Consider the following 27,247-nt stretch of genomic DNA (forward strand, 5'->3'; position numbering starts at 1 on the left):
TTAATAGACGGATTAAATATTGATGTATTGTTTATTTAAAATTGACCCGTTCATCTTGACTCAAGCAGACAATAATAAGCGGGTTATGACCCAACCTTTTACTACTGTAACCCAGTTTAACTCATCCAAATACAGCATAACTTCCGCGTTTTATAATTGACACCCCTATTTTTGGCAGGGGGTGCACGGGCAGTGGGTACAAGCGCGTTCTGTGATATTTTTTTTTTCTCTGTTAAATTTCAGTTACGACTAATATATACAGCTGAAAATCGATAAGAAATACTCACTTTATTTCAATTTAGATGACACAATTTTCTTATTAGTTCATTCAAAAAAGAATGAGACATTTCTACAATTAGAAATAATTCAACGTTAAACTCTTTATTTTACCTTTAATTAGAAGCTTTTATAACCACACAAATGTCATGACTCTACAAAGCTTTTACCCTTACAACTTGTTGGGATGGTTGTTACATATCGTTTAATAATGTATCGTATCGTATTGCATTGTATTGTACTGGATCGTATGATGAATACAATGTTTGGATTGATTGTGGCGTCTTGCCATCGTTTTATGGTATTATGCACCAGTAATATAATGAAAAAACTTGCAATATTATAAAGAAAAATTATGATACAGTATATAAAAAGGTAGGGTAAATGATAAAATAAAATTATTTAATAATAATGAAGAGTGAGATTGAGAGAAAAAGATAAGGTAACGACTACTAACGACGCGACCACACTAAATCGGTCGTTATAAAGTGGCACATTTCATCGTTATGTAAAGACAAATTTAACGATGAAGTAAATGTTGTTAAGCTTTTAAGATCACAAGTTTAAAAAATCTTATTTTTCTTTTTAAACTTCGTGCTAAGTCAACTGCCTCATCTAAATTGAAACGGATGGAGTATATATTTATATTAAGCCCGTACGTATTCGTTGTGACAAAAATAGTGCTGGTATTAACTAAGAATGATAGAGCAGTCAAAAGTTTAAAAGCTCGGGGATATTCCAGCAAACAAACAAGAAAGAGAATGAAGTTTCCCCATACTTAATTCACACCAAGTCATATCCTCATTTTAATTTCTTCTATTCAAACTTAACTCTGTATAAAACTGATTCCCATTTGGCATTCACACACCTTCTCTTCTTCTTCTTCCCTCTGTTCCCTTTTAATTAACCCAAAGCCTCCCTTCAAAATTAAAACCCCTTGATCATCTTCAAATTAATAGCAACATACATAGAGAAAACAACAACAGTACACCAGAAATGAGCAATATTAATAGTATTGTAGAGAAAGCTATCGACAGCCTCGGAAAAGGCTTCGATTTGACCTGCGATTTTCGACTAAAGTATTGTAAAGGAGACGAAAGACTTGTGTTGCTCAATGAAACTGTCACAAAGGAGATCATTGTACCTGGTTTTGGAGCTTTTAATAATGTCCCTGTTGATATTAAATGTGATAAAGGCGATCGAGTTCGATTTCAATCTGATATTCTTACTTTTAATCAGGCAAGATCAATCTCTTAATTCCTCCTCGTCGTGTAATTTATGTTATCAAATGTTTGACTTTTTTTTTGTTTTGTTTTGGGCACAGCACAGATGTCTGAATTTATGAACAGGAAAAGTTCAGTGGCAGGGAAAATACCATCAGGATTGTTTAATTCAATGTTTGGGTTTCAGAGTGGTTCATGGGCAACTGATGCAGCAAATACAAACTATTTAGGGCTTGATGGTTACTTCATTATATTGTTTGATGTTCATATTGATAGAAGTCCTCTTCTTTTGTCTGATCAAGTTATAAATGATGTTCCTTCAACTTGGGATCCTGCTGCTCTTGCAAGGTAACTTAATTTCATCTCATTTCTTTTCATTTTTCACCTTTTAATTAAAATTTATATTTTACACAGAAAATCTTATTATATATTGTTATATAACAACACTTCACCGTAAAAGTCAAGCTTTTTCGGAACCAATTTTCATGTTATGTTATAATATATATTTTCTATAACATCATTTCGCTATAATAGTCAAAAATATTTGGAACAAACGAGCCTGTAATAGAAAAGTTTGGCTGTATTTAGAGTTATATTACTCTCAAAAATGAAGCAACAGCATAAATTAGCATAATACGTGACTAAATAAATGTTTTTACAGTTAGCAATTCGTTAAATTTCTGAAGAAGCAGAAAAATCAATTGAAGGTTTATGTGCTTAACCAGACACTACATGGGTCAAAATCAAAATATATCGATGTTTTAGGGACTAGAAAGCAAATGTTTCGTTAGGAAAAGGAAACAATAATAGACAAAATTATACTCCTACGACTACGAGTATTGCTTTATGATAGCCTTTTGTAGGTAACTGAACTTGGAATTAATGGCGTTCAAATGAGGGTGATGTTGACTTGATCAACTCATTAAATTCAATTAGAGAACACTAGAAGTCAGAATCAATTACTCTCTTTTTCTTTTTCTTTTTTCTTTTTGAAAATTACATGGTTCATAATTGGTATCATCTCTTTCAATTTATTGACGTGACAAATTTCGTTTTTTCAAATTTAAAATATGTGAAGTTTGACCAAAATTTTAAAGTATATTTTATTTTTTAATAATATTGACATGAGAAATATTAAAATTTATATTATTTTTGTGATTTTTTAATATCTAACTTTTAATTTTAAAGTACTAAGTTGAACAAATTTAATTTAATTTTAAAAATTAGTCAAACTAATTTTCAATAAGAAAAATATGTTAGAGAGAGTATTCTCTTCCTTTGTTTTGGCCAAAATTATCTTAGAGTAGAATTAAAATTAATCTACACCAGAAGATCTGGTGGCTGAGACTGTTCCACATTAGAGTGCCTAGAAGTTTTCAAACACCAAAACAGCCCCCTATTTAATTTGGAGAAAAGGAAAATTTTGGTCGCTAATGCGTTTAATATTTTACGGTTGTGCCAGAAAATCAACAAATTCTATTTTTGCTTCCTTTTTTGTTTTGTTATATATACAGGAAGGAAACTATACCTTTGACATTTAAGATTTTTTGGGTAATTTTTTCTAGTATTTAACATAACAAGACATGAAAATGTCTAATTAAAGCACGTTAAGTCAAACCCTAAATTACTTTAAAAACATTGCACAATTTAAGAAGATCAAGCATACTATAAAATAGAAAGACGACGATGCAAATCTACTTAAAATAACAATATTTCGTGGTTTAGACCTTAATCTTCAACAAAAATGATTACTTTTAAATTATAATTATCATTTCACAAATATAAAACTTGAAGAAGAAAACTTGGCAATGGGGAGAACAAGTGTAATTAAATTCGTGAAATCAAACCAAAAACTATTTTAAATTCATTAAAATTTGAGAAGATAAGGTATACTATAAATGGAAAGATGCTGATGGAAACTTATTTAAAGTAACAATCTTTTCGTGATTTCGACCTTATTCTTTTTTTATATAACTATAGTTTTAAGTCAGTTTATCTTCGGTTAGTTCCACGAGGTACCTACAATTTGAATAGCTACCAGCTAAGCTAATTTTATCCGCAAGATATGAATCTGAAATCTCATAATTCTCAACCTGTTTTATATTGAGCCATACTCTTGGATGCGCTAATGGTCAATAAATATAAAACCTTGAAGAAAGAAAATGGTGAGGTGGCCTAATTAATAAAAATCAATATTGGGTGGCAAACGGGTGGGACGAGTCGGATATGAGACGGGTCAAAATGAGTAATAAAAAAACTAATAAGTTATCTGACCCGATCCAGATTTAATACGGATAAGAAATGAGTTAATCGGCATATTTCCACGACTTTTTTAATATGATCACTGTTGGGAGAATTCCTAGTCTCCCAAACTTGAGAAACCTCCAATTTGAGGCTTTACACATGTAAAATTTAAATCCATTAGTTATCTAATTTTTAAATGGACAATATGATTCTTATCCATATTTGACCAGTTTTTAAAAAGTTCATTATTCAATCAATTTTTTAGTAGATAATATGAGTGACTATTTTCTTTTAGCTATTTTGCAATCCCTATTCGTATATATGTAATATAATTGATATAATTTTTATTAATTACTTGTCATTTGTGACAGGTTCATAGAGAAATATGGTACCCACATAATTGTGGGGTTGAGTATAGGAGGACAAGATGTGGTCCTAGTTAGGCAAGACAAATTATCCAACATGGAACCATCACAACTCAAGGACCAATTGGATGAACTTGGTGATCAGTTATTCACTGGCATTTGTAACTTCTCTCCACACCAATGCAAAACACGAGAACAAAAGCATAAGGTTTATTTTTATTTTTTAATAATCATTCTATTCTTTTTTCAAATTAATCTCCTTTTTCTGAAAAAGAGTTCTTTGAATTGATTGTAAAAATAGTATGAGAAATTTTTCGTCCTAACATAAGTCTAAAATAATAAAATATTTGTACTAGTTCATTTAACCTGACTAGTATATTCACTAAATGTAGTTAGTTTAAACATTATAAGTAAGCTTGAACTAATGCCAAAACATAATAATGGAGATACTTCTTGATATAAGAATTTTTGCATATACATATATAAACTTGAATTGAACTGAACATTTTTCTTTTTTGTTTCTGAATTGCAGGCTCTAGAGGCATTCAATGTTTTTGATCCACAGCCCAATATCTTCAGCGACTTCCCATCAGCTACCACAAAAGATGTATGTTGATAATTGTTAATTTTCAATCCTCTTATCCATTTTATAATGAAAAATGCACCTAAATTTTCCCATGAATAAAATATTCCCTCAAATAAAAAATTGAAGGAGATATTCATATCTTGTAATTAACTTCCAGGAGGTACTTTTACTTTTGGGTACATAAATTATATACCTATAGGTATTACTTCAATCTATATTGAAACATATTTTACTGAAGTTTTCAATTTTTCAATATTAGATTTTTAAAAACAAAGTGAACGTATGATACTCGCTTTTATAGAGTACTTAGCGGTTGTTTGCTTTAGAGTGATTTACGAAGGTTAGACTAAGTTTGATAAAATTCAAAACAAATAAAAAGAGATCAAGATCAATAGGTGACAGTTGACAAGGAACTTAAAATAGGTCAATTTTCATAGTAATACTTTAATAATTACCAAATAATTTGACCTTAAAACCTAAAGAAAGGTCTGGATGAACCCTGATTTTTTATTTGAGTTTTCATGAATTGATAGGTCAATTTTCTTGCTTTGATTAGTATCAAACACAGATCATATACATGTCCAAATTCTTCAGCTAATAGAGTAAACTTTGACATTAGAAGATTCTAATATAAAAAGCCTGGGAGCTTTCTTTGAATTTATTAACTTACCAATAATTTGCAAACTATAAAAAATCTAAGGGTTTCGAAGTCAATATTAACCATTAGATTCTTGGAAACTACTTAAGAGAATTAGGATGAAGTCATTTTCTGCTGCCGACTTTGTCTTAAAATCAAAATATCTCTCTAACTTTTGAGTTTAGAGTTTAGACTATGGAATTTTTTCGCTACTATTCCAAGTAATGTCTATTATTTCGTTCTAGTTATCAATCCACCCTTAATAAAATTCTTTTTAGATATAGTATTTTAATTCTTTTTTCAACTTAAGTATTTATAAAAAGTAGGCCATATTTATTTGAAAATGTATACTATAAAACACGATTATATATGTGCATGTATCTTCAAGGATTAAAAAAATTTCACTGGAAAAGAACTAGTCAAACTTTATACGTATATTAATCACTCATATAATAACAAGATTTTGGACGTAAAGATATCTCTCTAATAATTTTGCAGGGAGTAACAGTGATATGTTCAAAAAGAGGTGGAGATTTAACAGCAAACACACACAGTGAATGGCTTCTAACAGTAGCTTCAAAGCCAGATGCAATTGGCTTCAACTTCATTCCCATCACTTCCCTTCTCAAAGCTGTTCCTGGCATGGGTTTCTTATCACATGCTATCAACCTTTATCTTCGATGTAAGTCTATTATATTCTAACTTTTTAGAAATTTTAATTACACCAAAGGTAGTTTACGTGGGGTCGAGCGTTAAGGTGGTAGGCTAGGGAATAGTGGAGAGTTCTTCCCTCATTTGTACTGGGTAGTCTGATAGAGTTTCGTGTAGGTTTGTTAGTGGTCTATGTTGTGTTCACATTGTTATTTTGCATATTTTTGTGTTATGTCCTTTTCACTTTTTCGTTGTTGTTATTTTCTTTTTGGCATTTTTTTTTGTTACATGTCTTTTCTCTTGTTTCTTTTCTGATATTATTGTCTCTTCTGTTGAGCCGAGAGTTTCCCGGAAACGGCCTCTCTATCCTTTTTGGGGTAGGGGTAAGGTCTGCATACACTCTAATTTCCCCAGACCCCATTAGTGAGATTTTACCGGATATGTTGTTGGTGTAGTTTATGTTTCCGAAAAATGTTCTCTTTATTTTTCTTTTTAGCTAACTTCCTCATTTTAAATTATTTTTTTTCCATTTGATTGGTGAGAGAAAAAAAAAGGGAGGATCTTCTTGAATAAATGCCAAATTGAACTAAAGGTCTTTATCTCTACATCGACGCAAATTTGACTTTAACCAAGGATGTTCAAACATGAAATAGGGGATAATGTGTTAGTTGAACTACTTAGTTGAACTACATATGTCAGATAGTAGATTTTTGTTTTTGAATAATCTAATGTATATAATATATTAAATTAATGTATTGATGTGCAGACAAGCCACCTATAGCAGATTTGCAGTATTTTCTGGATTTTCAAGCGCACAAGATGTGGGCCCCTGTTCATAGTGATCTTCCTTTAGGCCCAACTACAAATAGGTCCATTCGACCTCCAGCCCTTCATTTCAATTTGATAGGCCCCAAGCTTTACGTAAACCCAACTCAGGTAAATTCAATAGTTCTACCAAAATGTGAAAGAGTAACTTATCTCTCATTAATAGAATTTAGGCTGAATTTGCAGTTTAATACTAGTTGTAACTTCATTCTGCACAAAGTAATAGTATAGAGAAATTATTTCATATATTTATATTAATTATCTGTTTTCTTTTCATAAATTTAAATTATCTTGTTGAACATTCATGTCAACACTCTACAAACTCTTAATAAGTTTGTTTATGAACATGTATTATTTATTTTCAGGTAATTGTTGGAAAAACACCAGTAACTGGTATGCGACTTTATCTTGAAGGGGTCAAGTGTGACAGGTAATGCTTTCTCTTAATTGCTCGGGACAATCTTAGCCAGCGTTTCGCCATAGATTTCCAAATTTATTTTAAAAAATCTTATTTGGGTGAAGTTTGGTTTGAAGATGAAAATGTGTTTGGACACCAGTTTTCAAAACATATTTCACTATTTTTTTTTTTGAAAAAACGTGAAACATGATTTATACCCACAAGTTTTAAAAACTATCACAAATGCCCAACAATACCTTCATCAATAACATTCATTATATTATTGCAAACCATAGTCCTGAACATAAATAAATTTGGTCCAAAATTATTATTTTTATAATGAACTACATAATACACTATCAGATGACCGAGAAGACGAAATAGCATTGTTACGAAATAATAAATGGTGGGCTCTTTTATAAAATAAAAAAGTTTGGGATAATTTTTTAAAAATGTAATAGTAATATTTTGGGCCAACACCAGCTCTTGAGCTAGTTTTGTGATTTGGGTTTTGGATTTTGAGAATTTGCCAAAATATGGATAAAATTTATGAACAAATATGTATCTATCAAAAAAAAAAACCCAAATATATTTTGACAAAATCTATGGCCAAACGGAATCCTTTTAAACAAGTAATTATATTCCTTCAGTCTGATTTGTATGATACTCTTCCATTTTGAAATGTCCCAAAAATGTGTATCCTTTCCACTAATTACAATCTTCCATATTAATTTTTTTATAGTTTTCAAGAGTTCAAATTAATTTAACTATTTACATTTTGAACTTTGATATGATATTTTCTCTATCAATCTAACTTTTCAACCATTACTTTTATACTTTCTTGTTTTTATCGATTAATATAAAATACAAGTGAAATAAATAATTTAAGCTACACTAATTAGGGGCGAAGTTGCAGTGGTGCTACGACAAAATTCAATAATTTTTGCATATATAGACCTTATATTAATCCACTTAATATAAATGTGTAAATAATTTATTTAGAATCTAGTAAACTACTTTTTCTAGAATCAAGAACCAATAAACCTTGTGGGAGTAATTATCTAATATGGGATGGAGGGAGTAACAAAGTAAAAGGGGAATTGACAAAGGCAAGTGATAAGGGACATTGAGACAAAGCCAAACAATGAACACTGCATTTTAGCTTTGATATTGTAAGATTGAATGAAAAGGAAAATTTATTCGTACAATCTTGGTTTGCTTAGTGCTTGTACAATATGTGAATCAAGATGGTATTGTTTCAGGCTGGCCATACATCTTCAACACTTGCTAAATACTCCAGTACTCCTTCAAGATAAAATAGATGAACCATTAACATGGCGCGGATCCGAAGATGTACCCGATCATGATCGATACTCTGAAGCCATTCAATGGAAAAAATTCTCACACGTATGCACAGCCCCTGTAAAGTACGATCCAAAATGGACATCCTCAGGGGAAGACTTGAGCTTCATTGTCACAGGAGCTCAACTCCACGTTAAAAAACACGAAACCAAGAGCATTTTACATCTTAGACTTTTATATTCCAAGGTTTCCAAGTCTTGCATTGTGCAATCTCAATGGATGCAATGTGACTCAGAAAGTTGTACAAAGTCAGGTAGTTTTGTGTCGGCCGGTTTATCGGAGAAGGAGAAGACGCCGCTAGTGGTGGTGGATTCCGGCGTGTATCCGACGGGTCCACCGGTGCCACTGCAAACGCAAAAGCTACTAAAATTTGTGGATACAACACAGTTATGTAGAGGGCCATTGAATAGTCCAGGGCATTGGTTAGTCACTGGGGCTAAATTGGACTTGGAAAGAGGCAAAATTTGCTTGCGTGTTAAATTCTCCTTGTTAAATATGTCTTCTTAACTTTGTGCTTTGTCTATAAGGTTTTTAGGTAAAATATACAGTTTAAGCTTAGTCGAAGAATGTTTTATTCATCTATTTATTTTATTATTGGCACCCAAAGGGGCACTGTAAAGTGATTCTTTCTTTAATTTGTTGGTTGAGAAATGCAAGCTGGAGAAACCTTGAAATAATTAAAGGTAAGGACTTTCTGTTTTGCCATGTTGTAAAGTCTCATTTGTTTTAATATTTTGTTATTTCTATTTCCTTGTTTAAACATTTGAGTGGAAATTAAAGTGCACTTTAGGTGGGTGAAAAAAAAGTGGGGTAAAGGTTATTATAGCACTCCATCTATTTCACTTTATGTGACAAAGTTTCAATATTGGATATAGAGTTTGCTTAACTTTTAGAATTTACACTTTTAAATATGCCATAAGATTTCTATAGCTTTAAAAGTATATTATTAAAAGGTAAAATGGGAAAATTTAATTATTTTTAAATATTTTATAGACGAACTAATAAGAAAATAATGTCATATAAACCGAAACAAATGGAGCATATTTATCCGTTTCTTGAATTTTGATAATACTATATAGGCCCTCTTCTGTTAGATTTCAACTAAAATAGAAAACCTTTGTGTTCATCGATTTAAAAAACAACTATTTAACAAAATTGTTGAATGAAGATAACATGTAAGCATTTGCATTTCCAAGTCTTTGTAGAAAAGATCTCACTATTTACTTTGTGATCAACTTAGGGTGTGTTTTGTATGACGGAAAATATTTTTCTAGAAAATGTTTTCATGGAAAATGACTGGTTTTATCACTTATTTTTTCTTGTTTGGTTGGTGAGTGGAAAACTTTTTCTGGAAAATATTTTCTAGTGATTGGTTAGAGAGTAGAAAATATTATTTTAAGAAAATAATTTTTTATTCTACTCTTCTCAACCCCCGCCCTCCTTCCCCCAACTTTCCATATTTCCTATGCTCTCCCTACCCCCTTCCCCCCAAATACCCATCGTTTTCACGACTCTATTTTCTTCAAGAAATTTATTATTCTTCTAAAACATTACACAAACCCAAAGGAACTAATGTGCTGCTTTACTTTTTTACACAAAAATAACATTGAAATTTTTGCTCCATAACTAAAAAGAAAATACTCATTTTGTTGAAATTAAAGAAAATATTTTTTCCACATCATGAAAAGAAAATACTCTTTTTGTTGAAATGTAAAAAAATATTTTTTCTGCATCATGAAAAGAAAGTACTTTTTTAGTTAAAAGGAAAATAAATACTTTTTTTTAATCATGAAAAGAAAATACTCATTTGTAGAAATAAAAAAAAGTACCCTATATATAATATGAAAAGAAAGTACTATTAATAATATTTCTATTTAGGGTAGGGTGGGGGTGGGAGTGGGGCCAGGGTGGAGTGGGATTGGGGTGGGTGGAGTTGGGTAGGGGGTGGGAGTGGGGTGGGTAGGTGTCACGACCCCAATTTTCCTCTGAAGAATATCGTGATGACACCTAGTCTCTATGACTAGGTAAGCCTAACAAATAATAACAATGGAACATATATAAATTAACAAGTTTTTAAACAACCGAATAATAGATAAATCCTTCCGAAAAAACGAAATCTCATAATACACACTCCAAAACGGGTGGAACAGAGTCATAAGCTCTACAAAATACAACTAGAGTACTACTACATCACTGTTCGAAAGAAAATGTAACAGGAAGTAAAATAGGGAAGGTGACTCCGAGGCTTGCGAATGTGGAGCAGGTATACCTTGAAGTCTCCCAAGCAGCAACTACAACAATCTCTAACAACCGACATGAGCAGACGTACCTGGATCTGCACAAAAAGATGTGTAGAAGCTTAGTATGAGTATACCATAATGGTACCCAGTAAGTATCAAGCCTAACCTGAGTTGAATAGTGACGATGCCAGATCAAGATACCTACTAAGTTATAAATAAGCAGTATGAAACAAAAATACGAATATAAAATGAAAAGTAAGAAAACAACTAATACAGAACAAGATGATTGCGTGATCTAATACCGGAAATCAATAGTGGAAATAACATAAAAGAAGCAACTAAAGAACTACAATTATCATATATGGACAACAACTAATAGAACAATAAGGAATAAAACAACAGATATATTTCCCACCAAAACACTTTGCAACGTGAAATAAGTAGCAAGAATCACATCGAGATACCGTCTCGTGTATAATGTAATTAAAACCGAGGTACCGCCTCATCTAATCAAGAATCACAACCGAGGTACCGCCTCGTATTCACTTTCTCAATTTCAATTACAATCTTTCCTTATACCGTCGCGCTAGCCTTACATTTGAAAATAAATTTTAAAAATAATTTTTCCGAAATAACTACACGCACTTCAACCCACCTTATGACGCCGTGTGGGTTCACGTAGTTCTCCTATAAGCAACACGTACATAAGTCCCACCTTATACCGCCGCATGCACATCAATCCAAGCCTTATACCGCCGCATACGTATTAATATCATAATATAACTCGCACCACAAGTGCCCACATATCACAACTTGCCAACAACAACAATATTAATATTTCATAACAATAGCCCATGGCTCCATTACAATGTATACAAGAATATCAACAACATAATGGATGGAAAATGCTCAAAAAGTTAGATGTTTCAACAATAACCAACATCGTCCTCAACGTATTAACAACTTTCACAACTTCAACACCAAATAACTCAACAATGAGAAAATAATGTATAACCATGATATTAGATAAGACTAACTAACAATAAAGGAAATAATATTCAACAATGAGTCTCAAATAATGGGAGTCAACAAGTACAAGGGGTAACACGAACAATTAATTCAAATAATGATAATTAACAATGAAGAGATAACATGTAATAATAAATGAGACAACAAGTTCAACTAAAGCATGAGAGCAATTGAGCAAGTAGGATGTAGAACAAATACTAAGCAAGTCAACTAAGGAATTTAAGGATAGCCTAACACAATTAAGGATAATTTGACTATGAGGATTTAGAACATAATATGGAATTGCAATTAAAGCATAGAATTAGTCTAAGTAGCCTAAACCAATCAAATACTACGTACAACCCGTGTACTCACTCGTCACCTTGCGTACACGGATTTCACTTAGCACAATTGAATCATAAAATACCAATCCTAAGGGATAATTTCTCACATAATGTTAGGCAAGACACTTACCTCAATTAGGCAAATTCAACACACGAAAATAGCTTTTCCCTTAAAATTCGCTCCAGACGGCTCAAATCTAACCAAAATCGACTCAATATCATCAAACAATGCTAGGGAATTCAATTGCAATAGATAAAGTTACGATTTGTATACTTTTCCGAAAAAGTCAACAGAAGTCAACCCGGGTCCAATGGTAGATTCCGTCTACTCATGACCCCACGAGTTCATATATATGAGTAATTTCAAAATCAGAGTCCAAATCGACTCTCAAAACTCAATTTCTTATTTTTAAAAAACTTGACAAAGTTTCATAAATTTCTACTTTGATTCACATGATTTTGATGTTAAAATCTAAGATATGTTGATGAAATATAATTAGAAATAGATTAGAATCACTTGCCCAAGGTTCGTAGGTAAAAATCACCTCTCCAAATCACCTTATACCGAGTCTAGGGTTCAAAAATGAGAAAATGAACTCAAAAATCCCGTCCCTCAGCTATTTGATAAGTCGCAGATGTTGCAAATACGCGAAGAATCTATCGCAAATGCAAAGATCCTCCCATCTCTACTATCATCGCAATTGTGATGAAATGTTCGTAATTGCGAACATTGGACCTTCACAATTGCGACCAGGTCGATCGCAAATGCGAACTAGCTCATTCCCAGGTACACTTCGCAAATGCGAACACTTGCGAACCCAACAGGCTTGGCCTGCATTCGCAAATGCGAACCAAGAGTTCCCATAGCGAGATCAGAGGCCTGCAAAAAAACAACAGCATCTTTGATTTCCAACAATATTTCGCTAAGCGTCCGAAACTCACCCGAGCCCTCGGGGTTCCAAACCAAATATACACATAAGTCTAAAAATATCATACGAACTCGCTCGCGCGATCAAAACACAAAAATAATACCTAAAACTATGAATTGAACTTTAAAAAAATCATGATTTTCAAGAACTTCTAAAACATCAACGAAGCATCCGAATCCTATCAAATCAACTCGGAACAACGCCAAATTTTACAAACAAGTTCTAAATGCTGTAACGGACCTATTACAAGTCCTAAAATCAAACTCCGAACTTGCTAGCTAAAAGTCAACCTACGGTTAGACTTTTGCCAAATTTCAGCAAATCAATACAAATCAACCTACGGACTTCCAAAATCAATTCCAGGCATACGCCCAAGTCCGAAATCATGATACAAAGCTATCAAAGTCATAAAAATACATTTCTGGGGTTATTTTCACAAAAGTCAAAGTTTAGTCAACATTTTCAAATTTAAACTTCTAAGTCTAGAATTAAGGGTCCAATTCAACTCGGAAGCTTCCTAGAACGAAACTAATCAACCCCGCAGGTCATAAAGACATAAATACACAAGTACGAAGCAATAAAAGGGGTAATGAGGCGCAATTATAAAAAATGACCGATCAGGTCGTTACACTGTCCTCTCTTAAAACAAACATTCGTCCTCGAAAGTGCATAAGGACATACATGAAATTGGTGAATAGATGAGAATAATGACTCCGTATGTCATATACCACCCCATCGGTCAAAGACATGAGAATAATCTACATGAAAATAAGCGCTTTAACGGCATTCGAATAAAATGACTTTTTACTCACTTAAGGCTAGTTTTAAAGTAGGGGCTATCAAAAAGATTTCGTCTCAATTCATATTTAGCCGCGAGCAATCTATGTTTGTGATCTCGTATATTTTCTCGGTCTCCCAGTTCGCCTCCTCTACCAAATGACCCCTCCATTGAACCTTCACTGAAGGAATATCCTTTGATCTCAACTTCTGGACCTACCAGTCCAAGATAGCCACAGGCACTTCAATATAAGTCAAATCCTTGTCCAACTAGACTGTGCTAAAGTCTAGAACATGAGACGGATCACCATAATACTTTTGGATCATAGAGACATCGAACACCAGGTGAACCGTAGATAAACTAGGTGGCGAGGCAAGATATAAAACACTGGATGTACCGTAGATAAACTTGCCCTTCTTTCTGAACCTTATCATACCCTTCATGGGTGAAACCCGGAGCAAAACTCGCTCTCACATCATGAATGAAACATTGCGAACCTTTCGATATACATAACTCTTCTGCCTCGATTGGGCTGTACGAAGCCGATCCTGGATCATCTTGACCTTCTCCAAAGAATCTCGAACCAGATCCATACTGAATAACTTAGCCTCTCCGGCTTAAACCACTCAATTGGAGAACGACACCGTCTCCCATATAGAACCTCATACAGAGCCATCTGGATACTCGACTGGTAGCTATTATTGTAGGCAAACTCCGCAAGCAGTAAGAACTGATTCCAAGCACCCTTGAAATCCATAACACAAGCGCGACGCATATCCTCCAATATCTGAATAGTGCGCTCGGACTGTTTGTCCGTCTGAGGGTGAAATGTTGTACTCAACTCAACCCATGTGCCTCGCTCATGCTGTACAACCATCTAGCAATGCTATGTGAATTGTGTACCCCGATTAGAGATGATAGATACCGGTACGCCATGAAGTTGGACAATCTCGCGGATATAAACCTGAGCTAGCTGCTCTGAAGAATAGGTAGTCACTACTATAATGAAATGAGCCGACTTGGTCAACCTGTCCACAATCACCCATACTCCATCAAACTTCCTCTGAGTCTGTGGGAACCCAACAACGAAGTCCACAGTGACACGCTCCCATTTCCACTCAGGAATCTCAAGCCGCTGAAGAAAACCACCCGGTCGCTGATTCCCATACTTTACTTGCTAACAATTTAGGAACCAAGCTACATACTCCATTATGTCCTTCTTCATCCTCTTCCACCAATAGTGCTACCTCAAATTATGATACATCTTAGCAGTACCCAGATGAATGGAGTACCAAGAACTGTGGGCCTCCTGAAGAATCAACTCATGCAAACCATCCACATTGGGCACACATAACTGGCCCTGTATCTGCAACACCCTCCTTGGCATCGCCGTGCTGAACCATATCCTTGAGGACAAACAGATGGGGGTCATCATATTGACGCTATATGATACGGTCATATAGAGAAGACCAAGAAACCATACAGGCAAGAACTCGACTGGACTCCAAAATTCCAATCCAAAAAACTGGTTGGCTAAGGCCTGAACCTCCCATGCTAGTGGCCTCTCTACTACCGATAGATATACTAAACTTCGCAAGCTCTCCATACTTAGACTCAAGGCATCGACTACCATATTGGCCTTCCCAGGATGATATAGAATGATGATATCATAGTCCTTAAGTAACTCTAACCACCTCCGCTGTCGCAAGTTAAGATCTTTCTGTCTGAATAGATGTTGTAGGCTCCAGTGATCAGTAAAGACCTTACAAGGAACACCGTAAAAATAATGCCGCCAGATTTTCAATGCATTAACAATGGCTGCCAACTCCAAATTGTGGATTGGATAATTCTTCTCGTGAGTCATCAACTGTCGAGACGTGTAGGAAATCACCCTACCATCTTGTATCAACACCGCGCCAAAGACAATACGTGATGCATAACAATACACATAATATTGGAACCCGAGCCCGTAGGCAATACCAATACTGGGGCTGTGGTCAAAGCAGTCCTGAGCTTTTGAAAGCTCACCTCATACTCTTGGGTCCATCTGAAAGGAGCACCCTTCTAGGTCAATCTGGTCATAGGTGCAGTAATTGATGAGAAGCCCTCGATGATAATACCTGGCTAAACCAAGGAAACCTCGAATTTCAATAGCTGAAGACGGTCTACTCCAACTCTGCACCTCGTCAATCTACTTCGAATCTACCTTGATCCCCTCACTAGACACCACATGACCCAAAACTCCACCAAATCAAGCCAGGATTCACACTTTGAGAACTTTGCATATAACTTCTCATCTCTCAAGGTCTGGAGCACGATCCTCAAATGCTGCTCATGATTTTCTCGAGTGCGGGAGTACACTAAGATGTCATCAATAAATACAATGACGAATGAATCAAGATAAGGCTAGAACACACTATTCATTAGGTGCATAAATGATGCTGGGACACCAGTCAGCCCAAATAACATCACAAGGAACTCGTAGTAACCTTACTAAGTCCTAAAGACAGTCTTCGAAATATCAGGATCCCTAATCTTCAAATGATGCTAACCTGATCGCAAATCAATCTTGGAGAACACTTTGGCACCCTGTAGCTGATCAAATAAGTCATAAATGCGTGGCAATAGATATATGTTCCTCACTGTAACCTTGTTCAACTGATGATAATCAATACACATGCTCATAGATCCATCTATCTTCTTCACAAACAAGACCGGATTACCCTATGGCAACACACTACGCTGAATAAATCCCTTATCAAACAACTCTTGTAACTGCTCCTTTAACTCCTTCAGCTATGCCAGGGTTATACGATATAGTGGAATAGAAATGGGCTAATTTCCCGACAACAAGCCAGTACCAAAATCGATGTCCCTGTCGGGCAACATGCCCAGAAAATCTACTGAAAATACATCTGGAAAGTTTCTCACTACCGAAACTGACTCAATGGTAGGAGTATCACCACTGACGTCCCCCACAAAGTCTAGATAAGCATTACACCCTTTCTCAACCATGCGTTGAGCCTTTAGAAATGAGATAACCCTGCTAGGGACATAATCTAATGCACCCCTCCACTCTAACCGTGGCAAACCTGGCATAGCCAGCATCACAGTCTTGGCGTGACAATCAAGATTAGTATGATAGGGTGACAACCCCTCCATGTCCAAGATAACATCAAAGTCTACCATACTAAGTAACAACATATCAACTCTGGTCTCAAAAAATCCAATAACAACTAAACACGACCGATACACACGGTCCTCAATAATAGAATCTCATATAGGTGTAGATACATAAACAAGAGAACTCAAGAAATCACACGATACATCCAAATACAGAGCAAAGTAAGATGACACATTTAAATAAGTGGATCCTGGATCAAATAAAACTAATGCATCTGTATGGAAAACTAGAACCATACCTATAATGACTGAGTCTGAAGCAACTGCCTCTATTGTACTTAAAAGATCATAGAATCCGGCCGGACCTCCCCCTCTAAGGAGAACTCTACTAGCCCATCCCCCATCCCTAGCTGGCTAAGCGGGTAGAGTAGCAACTAGGGTAGCAATCGTGGACTGAGAAGTCTGCGGACCTGACTGAATCCGTTGAGCCTGAGTAGTCTTAGAAGGTGCACCCCTACTGAGTCTGGGGAAGTCTATGACCATATGGCAGGTATCACCATACTCAAAATAAGCTCTCAGTGGGCATGGAAGATGGGAATGGCTTGGGTCTGGTTAGCTGAACTGACCACTAAAGGCACCTCATGTAGGAGGTGCACTAAGGATAAATGTGCAACCTGAGATCTTGGAACAACCGGAGCATCACTAGAAGCTGGAAGTTGTGAGTGAACTGGGTGGCTCACATATCCCCTACCATAATGGGCTGAAGCTGCAGCATGATCAGTTAACACGAGAGCTCTTGTCCTCCCTATCACCTCTCTCATAGACTCGTATGCCCTCTAACCTCCATGCAATCTCAACCACCTGCTGATACAGAGTATCTGACACTAACTCCCTAGCCATGCTGCATCTAATACTCTGGTTGAGCCCCTCAATGATCGACGGACTCCATCCCTGACTGTTGTAACCAAGGCTGGTGCTTGCCTGGACAAATCATTGAATTGTATAGCATACTCCGACAATGACATAGTGTCATAACCCAAACCAATGGGCCAGGACGTGTGCCCGGTACCTTACTCAACCGAGTACCAACGTAACATATCCTTCGTATCATACTATTATAGGTAAATGAAATAGAAAGGCTGCTATGAGATAACTAGAATAAAACATGATGAACTACTCAACATTGGACGACCCAACATGTAATACAAACTTATACATATCACATACGGGCCTATAAGACCAAAATGATCACTTGTACACTGAACATAGTGGACAAGGCCATAAAATCTTTCATATACATGATATATGTCTACAAGCCTCTAAGAGTACATAAACTTCATAAGGCCGGGACAGGGCCCCGACATACCAATCAATACATGTCCAATGCATACTGACCAAATAGGCAACTCCGGAGCAAATCGAGCGCACCAACACCTTCTTCTGAGCTAATAGCTTACTTGGAGGACTCTTTACCTATCTATCGGGGCCTGCAAGCATGAAACATAGCGTCCCCAAGCAAAGGAACTTCAGTACAAATAATGTACCGAGTATGTAAGGAATGAAAATCGGTAAATAATAGACATGAGAGAAACATGGAGTAAAAGACTCAACATGTAAGTCTGAATAACTCTGTGAATCATTAATATTTATAATGTCATGCATATGTGTATAAATGTCATACAACGAATAGGTATATGTGTTCATAATATCATCAAGCCTCTAATGGCATCCCATCATATCATCTCGGCCACTGTGGGCAAATCATCAACGTATACCAGCTGATCAGGTGGTGGTGCGTATATAACGCCATAAATATTTCCTATATATATATACGCGTATATAATTCCATCTGGTCATGGGTTAATGTATATGTATAAATTGATTCAATGCATGAGAAGTACGTCAATAAAATCTCTCGGAACATCATAATATCATTATGCCTTTGATTAATGTCATGAAGTAAACTTTATCAACTTACGTATTTTCTGAGACCCATGAACAGACAATAGAATAATAAGACATATGGGTAATCAAGAACAATGGAACTTATAGTACTTCTATAAATAGAGTCATTTATGAAAGTTGTGTATTTACACATTTTGTTTATATCGTATGGATAATGCCAAAAGGAAAGAATGGATAGCCTTAACATACCTGATCCGATTCTCTTGACAATCCCTCTAACATACGTCTTTTGTGATAAAACACGTAACGACTGATTGAAGTAGGGAAAAATTCGTATGATATTTTTGATAAAGATTATATCGGGCTCCCTTAGAATTTCAAATCCCATTACTATTACGTCATATAACTTCACATGAATTCCTTTGCTGAAGATCGTTACTTGGTAGGTGTAAAACTTCTCCATTTTTGTGAATTTGATCATAATCTTTTATGACTTTTCTTGCTGAAGCTCATCCGTTACTTAGAAGATATAAGTATCTTCATTTTGTGCGTTAGAGAAGTGTTTAAATTTTGGTGGTGTGGGCCCCACTTTGATAAGGATAACTTGGCCAAAGAATGTCCAAATTATGCCACCTAATCTCAAAACCCAAAGAGTTATGGTTTGGTTTTAGCAAGTAGATCCCTTGCTTCCAAGTTGGGGTGATTCCCCTCCCCCTTAATCTTATCCACCAATCTTAATTACATGTTACTCTCCCCCTAAAAATCAATAATTACCTAATTATTCACATAATTAAGAATTATTTCAAATTACTTATAATACTACTCACTTTTAACACACTATATACATCTTGCTATCATGGTCGTGTGGTACCTTTTATGGCACTAGTCCATAAATACGAGGTATTTTAGCTTGGACAGTATTTTATCTCAAAATGTCAAACTTCAATGAAATTCATTTTCTTCGATTTGCTTACCCTCTCACCTTCAAGAATTTAATTATCACTTGTTTGAAATAGCATAATTCTTATAATCTCAAAATAATCTCATTCCCGAAATTACATCGATTAACTTAGGACGAAACTTTAACATACGAAAATTCGGGATGTAACATCTCATTTCCGAGCTTCCATCAATTTACTTATGGCATACTTTTACGTACGAAAACATCGGTTGACTAATGCACTTGTCGTTCGTCCCCTTTTGAATATTCGTCCTCGAATGCTGACTGATGGACTTATCATTATCATAACCTATAGCTCTTGCGAATACTTTAATACTCTCCTTGCCATCTAGGAAATTGTTTTGTGAATAAATCCAAAGTCCAGGATATTCCCACTGTTGATACCCAATGTTTCGCTCATATTTTAAATATATATACATATACTTTCAAAATAAGAGCATATGCATCATCATTTGATTTTTAAGCATATATAAATATTTTCATAATTTCTTTATAATTTTTAAGGGCTTTAAACCAATTTATTCTTGCATTTGTATTATATATAAATATCCAATAATTATCCTTCAAATTATTTTTATGATGATTTAATCATCTAAATTTATAATTTATACCTACATGATGTATAAATATTTTTCAGTGCATTTTTATAATTACATTTGTATTTTTAGGCTAAATTGCACATCTTTGCAATGATAGCCCATATTAATGTATAATTATATTATTTATGCAGAAAATAAATTTTTATATTTTTTTAAATGTTGAGTAATTAATGTTAATCATTTTAGTGCACAAATAATATTTGTTATTTATTAAATAATTTTATAAGTTATTTTTTATTAAAATATTGGGTATTTAAAAACTAGCTTAATTCTAAACTTATTTTCGGACCTAAACTACCCAATACACCAACCCAATAATATCTGAGCCCAAACCAAATAACCCCTCATCCCCAACCCAACTCCAAACCCGACCCAAATCTCCTTAAACCTCAGCCGTTGATAAAAAATGATCAACGGCTCACAAAACCCCACTCCTTTTCCGTATATCTCCTCACCCTAACCCTATTTCCCATTCCCTAAAGACCGTCACCTCTAAACTCTCTCTGTCTCACCTCTGAAGAACCCTAATTTCCGGTTTTTACCAATCCCCTTCCTAATCCCTTTAATCATGGGATTTACCTGTTATTTACTTACCATATCCGTGTTCCTTCTCTACTAGTTACTCGTTTATGGTGTTACCTAGTTGCTTGCCTAACATGGAAAGCAAATCTCATCAAAATCGAACCAAATCGGTTCAAATCCTTGATTTCTCTGGTTATTCTGTCTATGTTCACCATGTATTCTTTGTAAGTACGAATATTTTCTATATCTGTTGATGATTCTTACCCACCCTAAATTAGGGTTTTTAGACCCCTTTCAATTGAACCAAAACGGGTTCGATTCTCTAATTTTAAGTGATATTCCGTCTATGTTCATCCTATTATGTGTGGTGTTTTGATTTTATTCTACCGATTTTACACTTTCCCTAAAATTAGGGTTTGAGACTTTTCCCTTTTCCTTACAGATTCTGATTGCATGTAATGAATCTTTTCTTTCTCGTGTTTGATTGATGCTTTTCCTTATTTTGATGTAAATTTTTACGACTATATAAACCTTCCCCCATTCCCTTTAGAGGGAGACTCTTCTGAACTCGATATAGCTTTACAAAATTTAAAGTTTTACTATGATTGCATTCTATATTTTGATTTTGGCCAGCTGGAAGCCAAGGCCATTTAGTTCCGGGATCTTGCTACTCAGAACATTGTGGACTTTTTGTTCTTTTGTGCATTTTCACTTAACTAGTGAGTCATTTGACTTCTGCAATTTCATTCTTACATGCCTATGATTTGCACGTGTTCTTATTTCTGAATCTATCGTTCAATATGCTTTTGAGTTGTATTAGGTATTGTTCTATCAACTCTACATGTTTTAGCCTCTTTAACACTTAACTTCTTTTAATGCTACCAGTTCAGAAGTTATCTATTCCTAGCCTGGTAAATCTGGACTTTCTTGAGGTTTATTCTATTAGTGTGTTACTCACTTGTCTTGAATCCCTGTAGTGGATGCCTCACATTTGTGTTAGCCTGTGTTAAGACCTTCATTGTTAGTCATAATTTACCTCCCTACTATTTTGTCACTCAACATGATCACTCGACCCCATACCCCCTCTCCTCTAGTGTTGCTTATGATTTGGGATAGTTGTCTCATCATGTTTGAATCAGTACTTTGAGATGTTAGGCTAAATCTTTGATATAAATTAGAGCATCTTTGAACCTATTTCTCAATTTACGTTAAGCTTTCTTTTAAATTCTGTGATTTGTTCAATTGTTTTCCTTATATGCTCAATTTGGTCGTGTCTGTTTAAATCCCTTCAAAATTCATGTTTCCCAATTTTGGTCCTTTCTTTCACTTGTCACCTAAGTTCTTTGAATCTCATTCTTAGCCGGCTGAAAGCCAAGGCCACTTAGGTTCTGTCCTTTGACCTCCCTAGTGTGAGCGCTGCTTAAGGTTCATTTGAGACCCTTGTGAACTCTGAAACACAAGGGCTTGGTCCCAAGTTTCCTCTTTGAATTATCTCTGCTAACCTCCCTAGTGTGAGGAGTGCCATGGGTTCTTGAAGACCTTGGGAACTCTGACGCAGTAGGGTCTTGGTTCTATATGCTCAACTCTGTTTTAAGACCACTGGGGGAATCCTTCAAGTCCTGGCTACCTGATGTCCATGAACATGTAATTTTGGGGTTGTTCTGAATTATGAGAATGAAGGCCTGGCCTGGCCAGGTGTACCTTTGGGCCTGCTGTATGCTCCCTATAACTATTCGATGTGGTAAGTATTCTATTAATTCTGGGTCTATAATAAGTCTTGTAATAACATTTTGGGGCATTAGTGAAATTGGGGAAGGGGCTTTTATCTTATACTTGCATTAAAATGGGTAGAGATCCTGCATATAGGTTCATTACTTAGTTAAAATATGCTCAAATATGTCCAGCTATCATGTGTTAGAAATAATGCCTATAGGTATTTTATCTTCGCTCAAAATGTGTTACTTTCCAGTTATCTTAGAAATCTTGCCTATAGGTATATTGTTATGCTAAGAATGTTCAATTATTATACGTTAGCCATTCTGCCGATAGGTTCTTCATTTGGTCGGAATGTGTTAGAAATCATGCCTATAAGATCTAAAATCAGTTTTAGTTATAGAAATCATGCCTATAGGATCTAAAACCAGTTTTAATTATAGAACTCATGCCTATAGGGTCTGAATCAGTTTAATTAATTGTCCTACTAGTTTCTTTAATAGTCTTCAAATTGTCATCACTACAAACCATGCCTATAGGACTCAATTAATCAATTCTCAACATAATCCTGTGATTACCACTATTAGTTACTGCATAAAAATGGCTAGATATCATGCCAATAGGTTTAATATCTTATACCTGTAAACAGTAGGAAATCATGTAGGTTTCAGAGATTGTAAACTGCCCGCTCATTAAATCCAGAATCACATAAAGATCCTGTCAATAGGTTTCTGCAACTTCAACTTGTTAAAATATGCAACTGTCTTCATTAATTAGTCTGCATGCATTTGTTGCTTAAGTGTGGAGGCTAACCTGAGCCTGTAACTGCTTTTATATGAAGTCCAACTTGTTTTGTATGTTGCCTAGTTTTTTCATTTTTGAGCAACCTAAGTTAAGTCTAGAACCACCGAAATAAAGGTCCAAACGCCTCCTAGACCATAGGTACGGGGACGGGTAGTGCACACATAGGGTACGTTTAGAACCAACTAGTGCACTTTAGGTAACAACTTAAAGATAGTAATCGGGTAGTAGGAGATGATAGTCTGTGCCCGCTGAATAATATGAGTAACACCCCTCCATGAGGAAGTTACGAAATATTAATTATGTTGCACGAGGTGATCCTTTAGGCTAAAAAACTTAGGACCCCTCATTTAAATTATTTGTGTTTAATAATCAACTTCAAAAATTCCGTGTTTCTCCTGTACTTGATCTCCTAGACTAATTCATATAATTCAAGTTCGGCCGGGATCTACCTTTGTGAACCTCGAAAAGTTCCTAACACCTTCTCCTCAAGGTAATTTGAGCCCTTACCCGGTCTTTGGTGATGCAACTAGTTAGGCAGAGTTATCTGCGAATAGGTGCCCTAACGCACCTTTAATCTGTTAGGTGGCGAATCTTTCTTTTAAAACTCTTAAAAGAGTTGTCATATGTCGAAACCCGATTTTGTGAGAAAAAGGGCCGCAACACCCACCTGTAGGCCTCTTTCTCACACCACGACATGTGGTCGCAATTCTTCGAATCTGGTAACTCTTGCTACCTTCTGTCATGCAGTCTGTACAACCTTTTCCTTATATGTGCGTCTATGCGACTCTTCCCTCCAGCCTTTAGCCAATCTACAGGCCTCACTTTGTAAACATATACAGAGCTTGACAAGATGTCCTTCTGCGCAACTCTTTGCTTAATTTGATTACAACGTGCGTTTCCCCTTATTCCCTAATCATGTTCACTTGCTCCAAAGTTTTTAATTTTGCTATATCATGTCTCTCCCAATCCTTACCCCTTTATTTGTTTTATTACAATTCTTTCATTACGCGTACTAACTTCTTCCCTATTTTTCTTTCTTTAATGTCTTTACGTTTATTAAATACTGCATTTACTGCTTTCATCATGCAAAATACTTGACAACCTGTTGTTTTATATTTGCATAAATTATGCTCCATCATACTTCACTCGTGCGTAATTAATACCATAGCAGCACTTGATGAGTGTCCGCACTCTTCCTAAATCACCCTTTAAACTTGGAAAGATTTATTTGTGGTAAAACTAGTCGATCAACATTGCAATCGACGGTTCTATGCCTTTCCATCTCAAGTTGTATGCTTGAGGGTACCATTATAGACTCTTATAGAAACCCCACTCTGATGTTAAGCGCGCATGCATCATGTCTAAACCTAGTATGGGTTAAAACGCTATCCATGTAACAACTCGCTAAGACAAGCCTTGTCTAAAGTCCACCAGGATTTCCATAATCCCAATAGGCACAATCATGATATGTGCATTATTTGGAGAAAACGTTCCAATGTGCTAATCATTAATATGTAAATAGTCGAATTTGGAGGGGGAAAGGGCTAACTTTATTTGTTTTGCAGAAATGAGGCACGAAGTCCCCAGGTTCGGCATGGTTCAAAATATCCCACCTTTGCTGTTGTCAGTTGCTGGACATACGCGACCTGGGGAACCTGATTGATGGAGCCAAGAAGGCCAAGCTCCCTCTAGGACCAAAGAGATTAGGAATTATGTTTTACTCGCTTTCTAGACTTGTTTTAGGCTTTGGTTGTAATAAGGCAAATGCCATTAGTGACTCTTTATGATTACTGTCATTTTAGTAGAAATTTGGTTTATTTATCATATTAATGAAATGACGCAGTTATTGGCATCAACTTTCTCCAAATCTATATGTCGCTTAGGCCTACCTCGGGCACAATGAGGTCCCCAAATTACGATGCAAATTTATAATTCCATAATATGTGTTTAAATACCGCAAACATCCTTTTAATACTCCTCACTGACTTGTTTACCTTTTGTTTTCCTCTTTTATTTATTTATTTATTTATTTATTCCCATCCCCTAAGGTTGGTTCATGCATACTGGTATCATCAATGTATCATACTAGATCTAGAGGTCCTCCACCTCCTCCTCCTCCTCCTCGAAGTGATCCTAAAAGCAAAGAAAAATCCAGAATGGATGATACAAGCAATATCAGGAAAGAAAATGCTACGCACAAGGAAAATATCGAGACTTCAGATGGTCAGAGTACTTCGGTACAGAATGACTTGGTTTTGCGGTTGGAACAGAAGATACTGGAGCTACAAGGGAATTTGAGCAGGTACGGAACATAGCAAACCTTTTCCTTGCCCGTAATGTCCCCGACGTCAACCAACAAAACATGAAAAACCTAGTACCTCCCCAGAAGACACAAAACCAATAAAATCCTCCCGCACCTCACCAATATGCCACACCTCTGATCGAGGCCAACCCTGCACTACTATTGAGTAGCGAGAGAGGTCGAAGCAGCTTTTACCCGATTAAGGTCGGGATCGATTTCCACAGGGAGCTAGATATTGGAGTCGGGTGTCTATCTAAATGAGAGATGCGTATTTACTCTTAATTGCACTTCTACACATTTTTGGTTTTGATTATGATTCTAATTTTATCAAACTACAATGATCAATTAAACTAAAATAAGCTAAGATTAAACTATTGCGAGTTGTTCAAATGATTAAAAGGCACTAGGGTAGTGACTTTCGGCTAGGTGGTCAATTGACAGATTCTTGAGTCTAAAGCTAGGTTGTCACATTTGAGGAGTATGATATAACCATTGCATGATTCTACTCACTCAATACCTCTCGGTAGTTCGAGTGGTTTTACCCGAATTGACTTTCTCAAGACCAATTAGGTATGCAAATTTGCACAAGCAATCAAGGTTCAAGTTGGGTATTACTATCTCTAGGTTTAACCCGTTAATTGGGGCTATCAATCTCTTGAGTACGCCCCAATTTCTTGTTGGACTAATTTCAAAGACTTAGGCTCTTTTTCTCAAGAAGAGCCAAAGTCAACTAAACACAAACTAGTGTTTGCAACCACTAATTCAGTAATTAAACATGAAATTAGTCCAAATATCAAACACCCATAGACAATCAAGCATCAAAATACAAGACCCATCAATTACCCACACTAGGGTTGAGCCACAACCCTAGCTTATGGGTCTAGCTACTCATAATCAGAGAAGAAAACAAAGAAATAGATGAAGAAAAACTCATATTAATTATTTGCTAAATTAAACTTGAAGATTCACTGTTGAAATGAAGTTAAAATTACTCAAAAAATATAAAAGAATCTAAGTTACGAGCGCAACTCTAAGGAAAAACTATCTGATGACCTAAAAATGGGAAAATAAGCTATTTATACTAAGCTGACAATTCAGGACAAAAATACCCCGACGGGGCTAGTGCGGACCGCAAAAAATCAAGTGCGGCCGCACTAAGGCTCTTGACTTGAATATCCAGGTCTCTGAACTTGGGCAATACGGACCGCACAATTTCGAGTGCAACCTCGGTGGCTTCTAGTGCGGTCCGCATGAAATGGAGTGCGGACCGCATTGGACTTCAATCTTCAAACTGGCAACTCTCTGAACCTTGGCTCTGCGGACCGCACTAAATCGAGTGCGGCCGCATGCCTTTTGGTCAGGGATGCACACTCTCTGAACTTCACTTGTGCGGACCGCACAGAATGGTGTGCGGCCGCACTGGCCCTGTTTGACTGAGCTTTGCCTTGTCTTG

At 35.7% G+C, this 27,247-nt stretch overlaps 1 protein-coding gene across 2 annotated transcripts; it reads left to right on the plus strand.

Annotated features, from left to right (window-relative positions):
* Positions 1-1,019: 1,019 nt before the first annotated feature.
* LOC107781836 (MACPF domain-containing protein At1g14780) lies at positions 1,020-9,271 on the plus strand. 2 transcript variants are annotated; one of them, XM_075237028.1, is made up of 8 exons: positions 1,020-1,515; positions 1,606-1,847; positions 4,115-4,316; positions 4,641-4,715; positions 5,830-6,013; positions 6,749-6,918; positions 7,173-7,237; positions 8,467-9,271. In XM_075237028.1, exons 1-8 carry the CDS (start codon positions 1,273-1,275, stop codon positions 9,071-9,073), a joined length of 1,788 nt encoding a protein of 595 aa, XP_075093129.1. In that variant the 5' UTR covers positions 1,020-1,272; the 3' UTR covers positions 9,074-9,271. The 2 variants fall into 2 exon arrangements, with proteins under 2 accessions (XP_075093129.1, XP_075093130.1); XM_075237029.1 differs by having other exon boundaries at positions 1,143-1,515; positions 1,601-1,847.
* The last annotated feature ends 17,976 nt before the right edge of the window (positions 9,272-27,247 follow it).

The sequence above is a fragment of the Nicotiana tabacum genome, chromosome 18, assembly GCF_000715075.1.
Source record: "Nicotiana tabacum cultivar K326 chromosome 18, ASM71507v2, whole genome shotgun sequence".
Taxonomy (NCBI): Eukaryota; Viridiplantae; Streptophyta; class Magnoliopsida; order Solanales; family Solanaceae; genus Nicotiana; species Nicotiana tabacum.

Excerpts from the sequence above, each read along its gene's own strand:
- LOC107781836 (XM_075237028.1), top strand. The coding sequence starts at position 1,273 with ATGAGCAATATTAATAGTATTGTAGAGAAAGCTATCGACAGCCTCGGA. Across the intron at positions 1,848-4,114 it reads GATCCTGCTGCTCTTGCAAG|GTTCATAGAGAAATATGGTA; the intron begins GTAACTTAATTT and ends CATTTGTGACAG. Across the intron at positions 4,317-4,640 it reads CACGAGAACAAAAGCATAAG|GCTCTAGAGGCATTCAATGT; the intron begins GTTTATTTTTAT and ends TCTGAATTGCAG.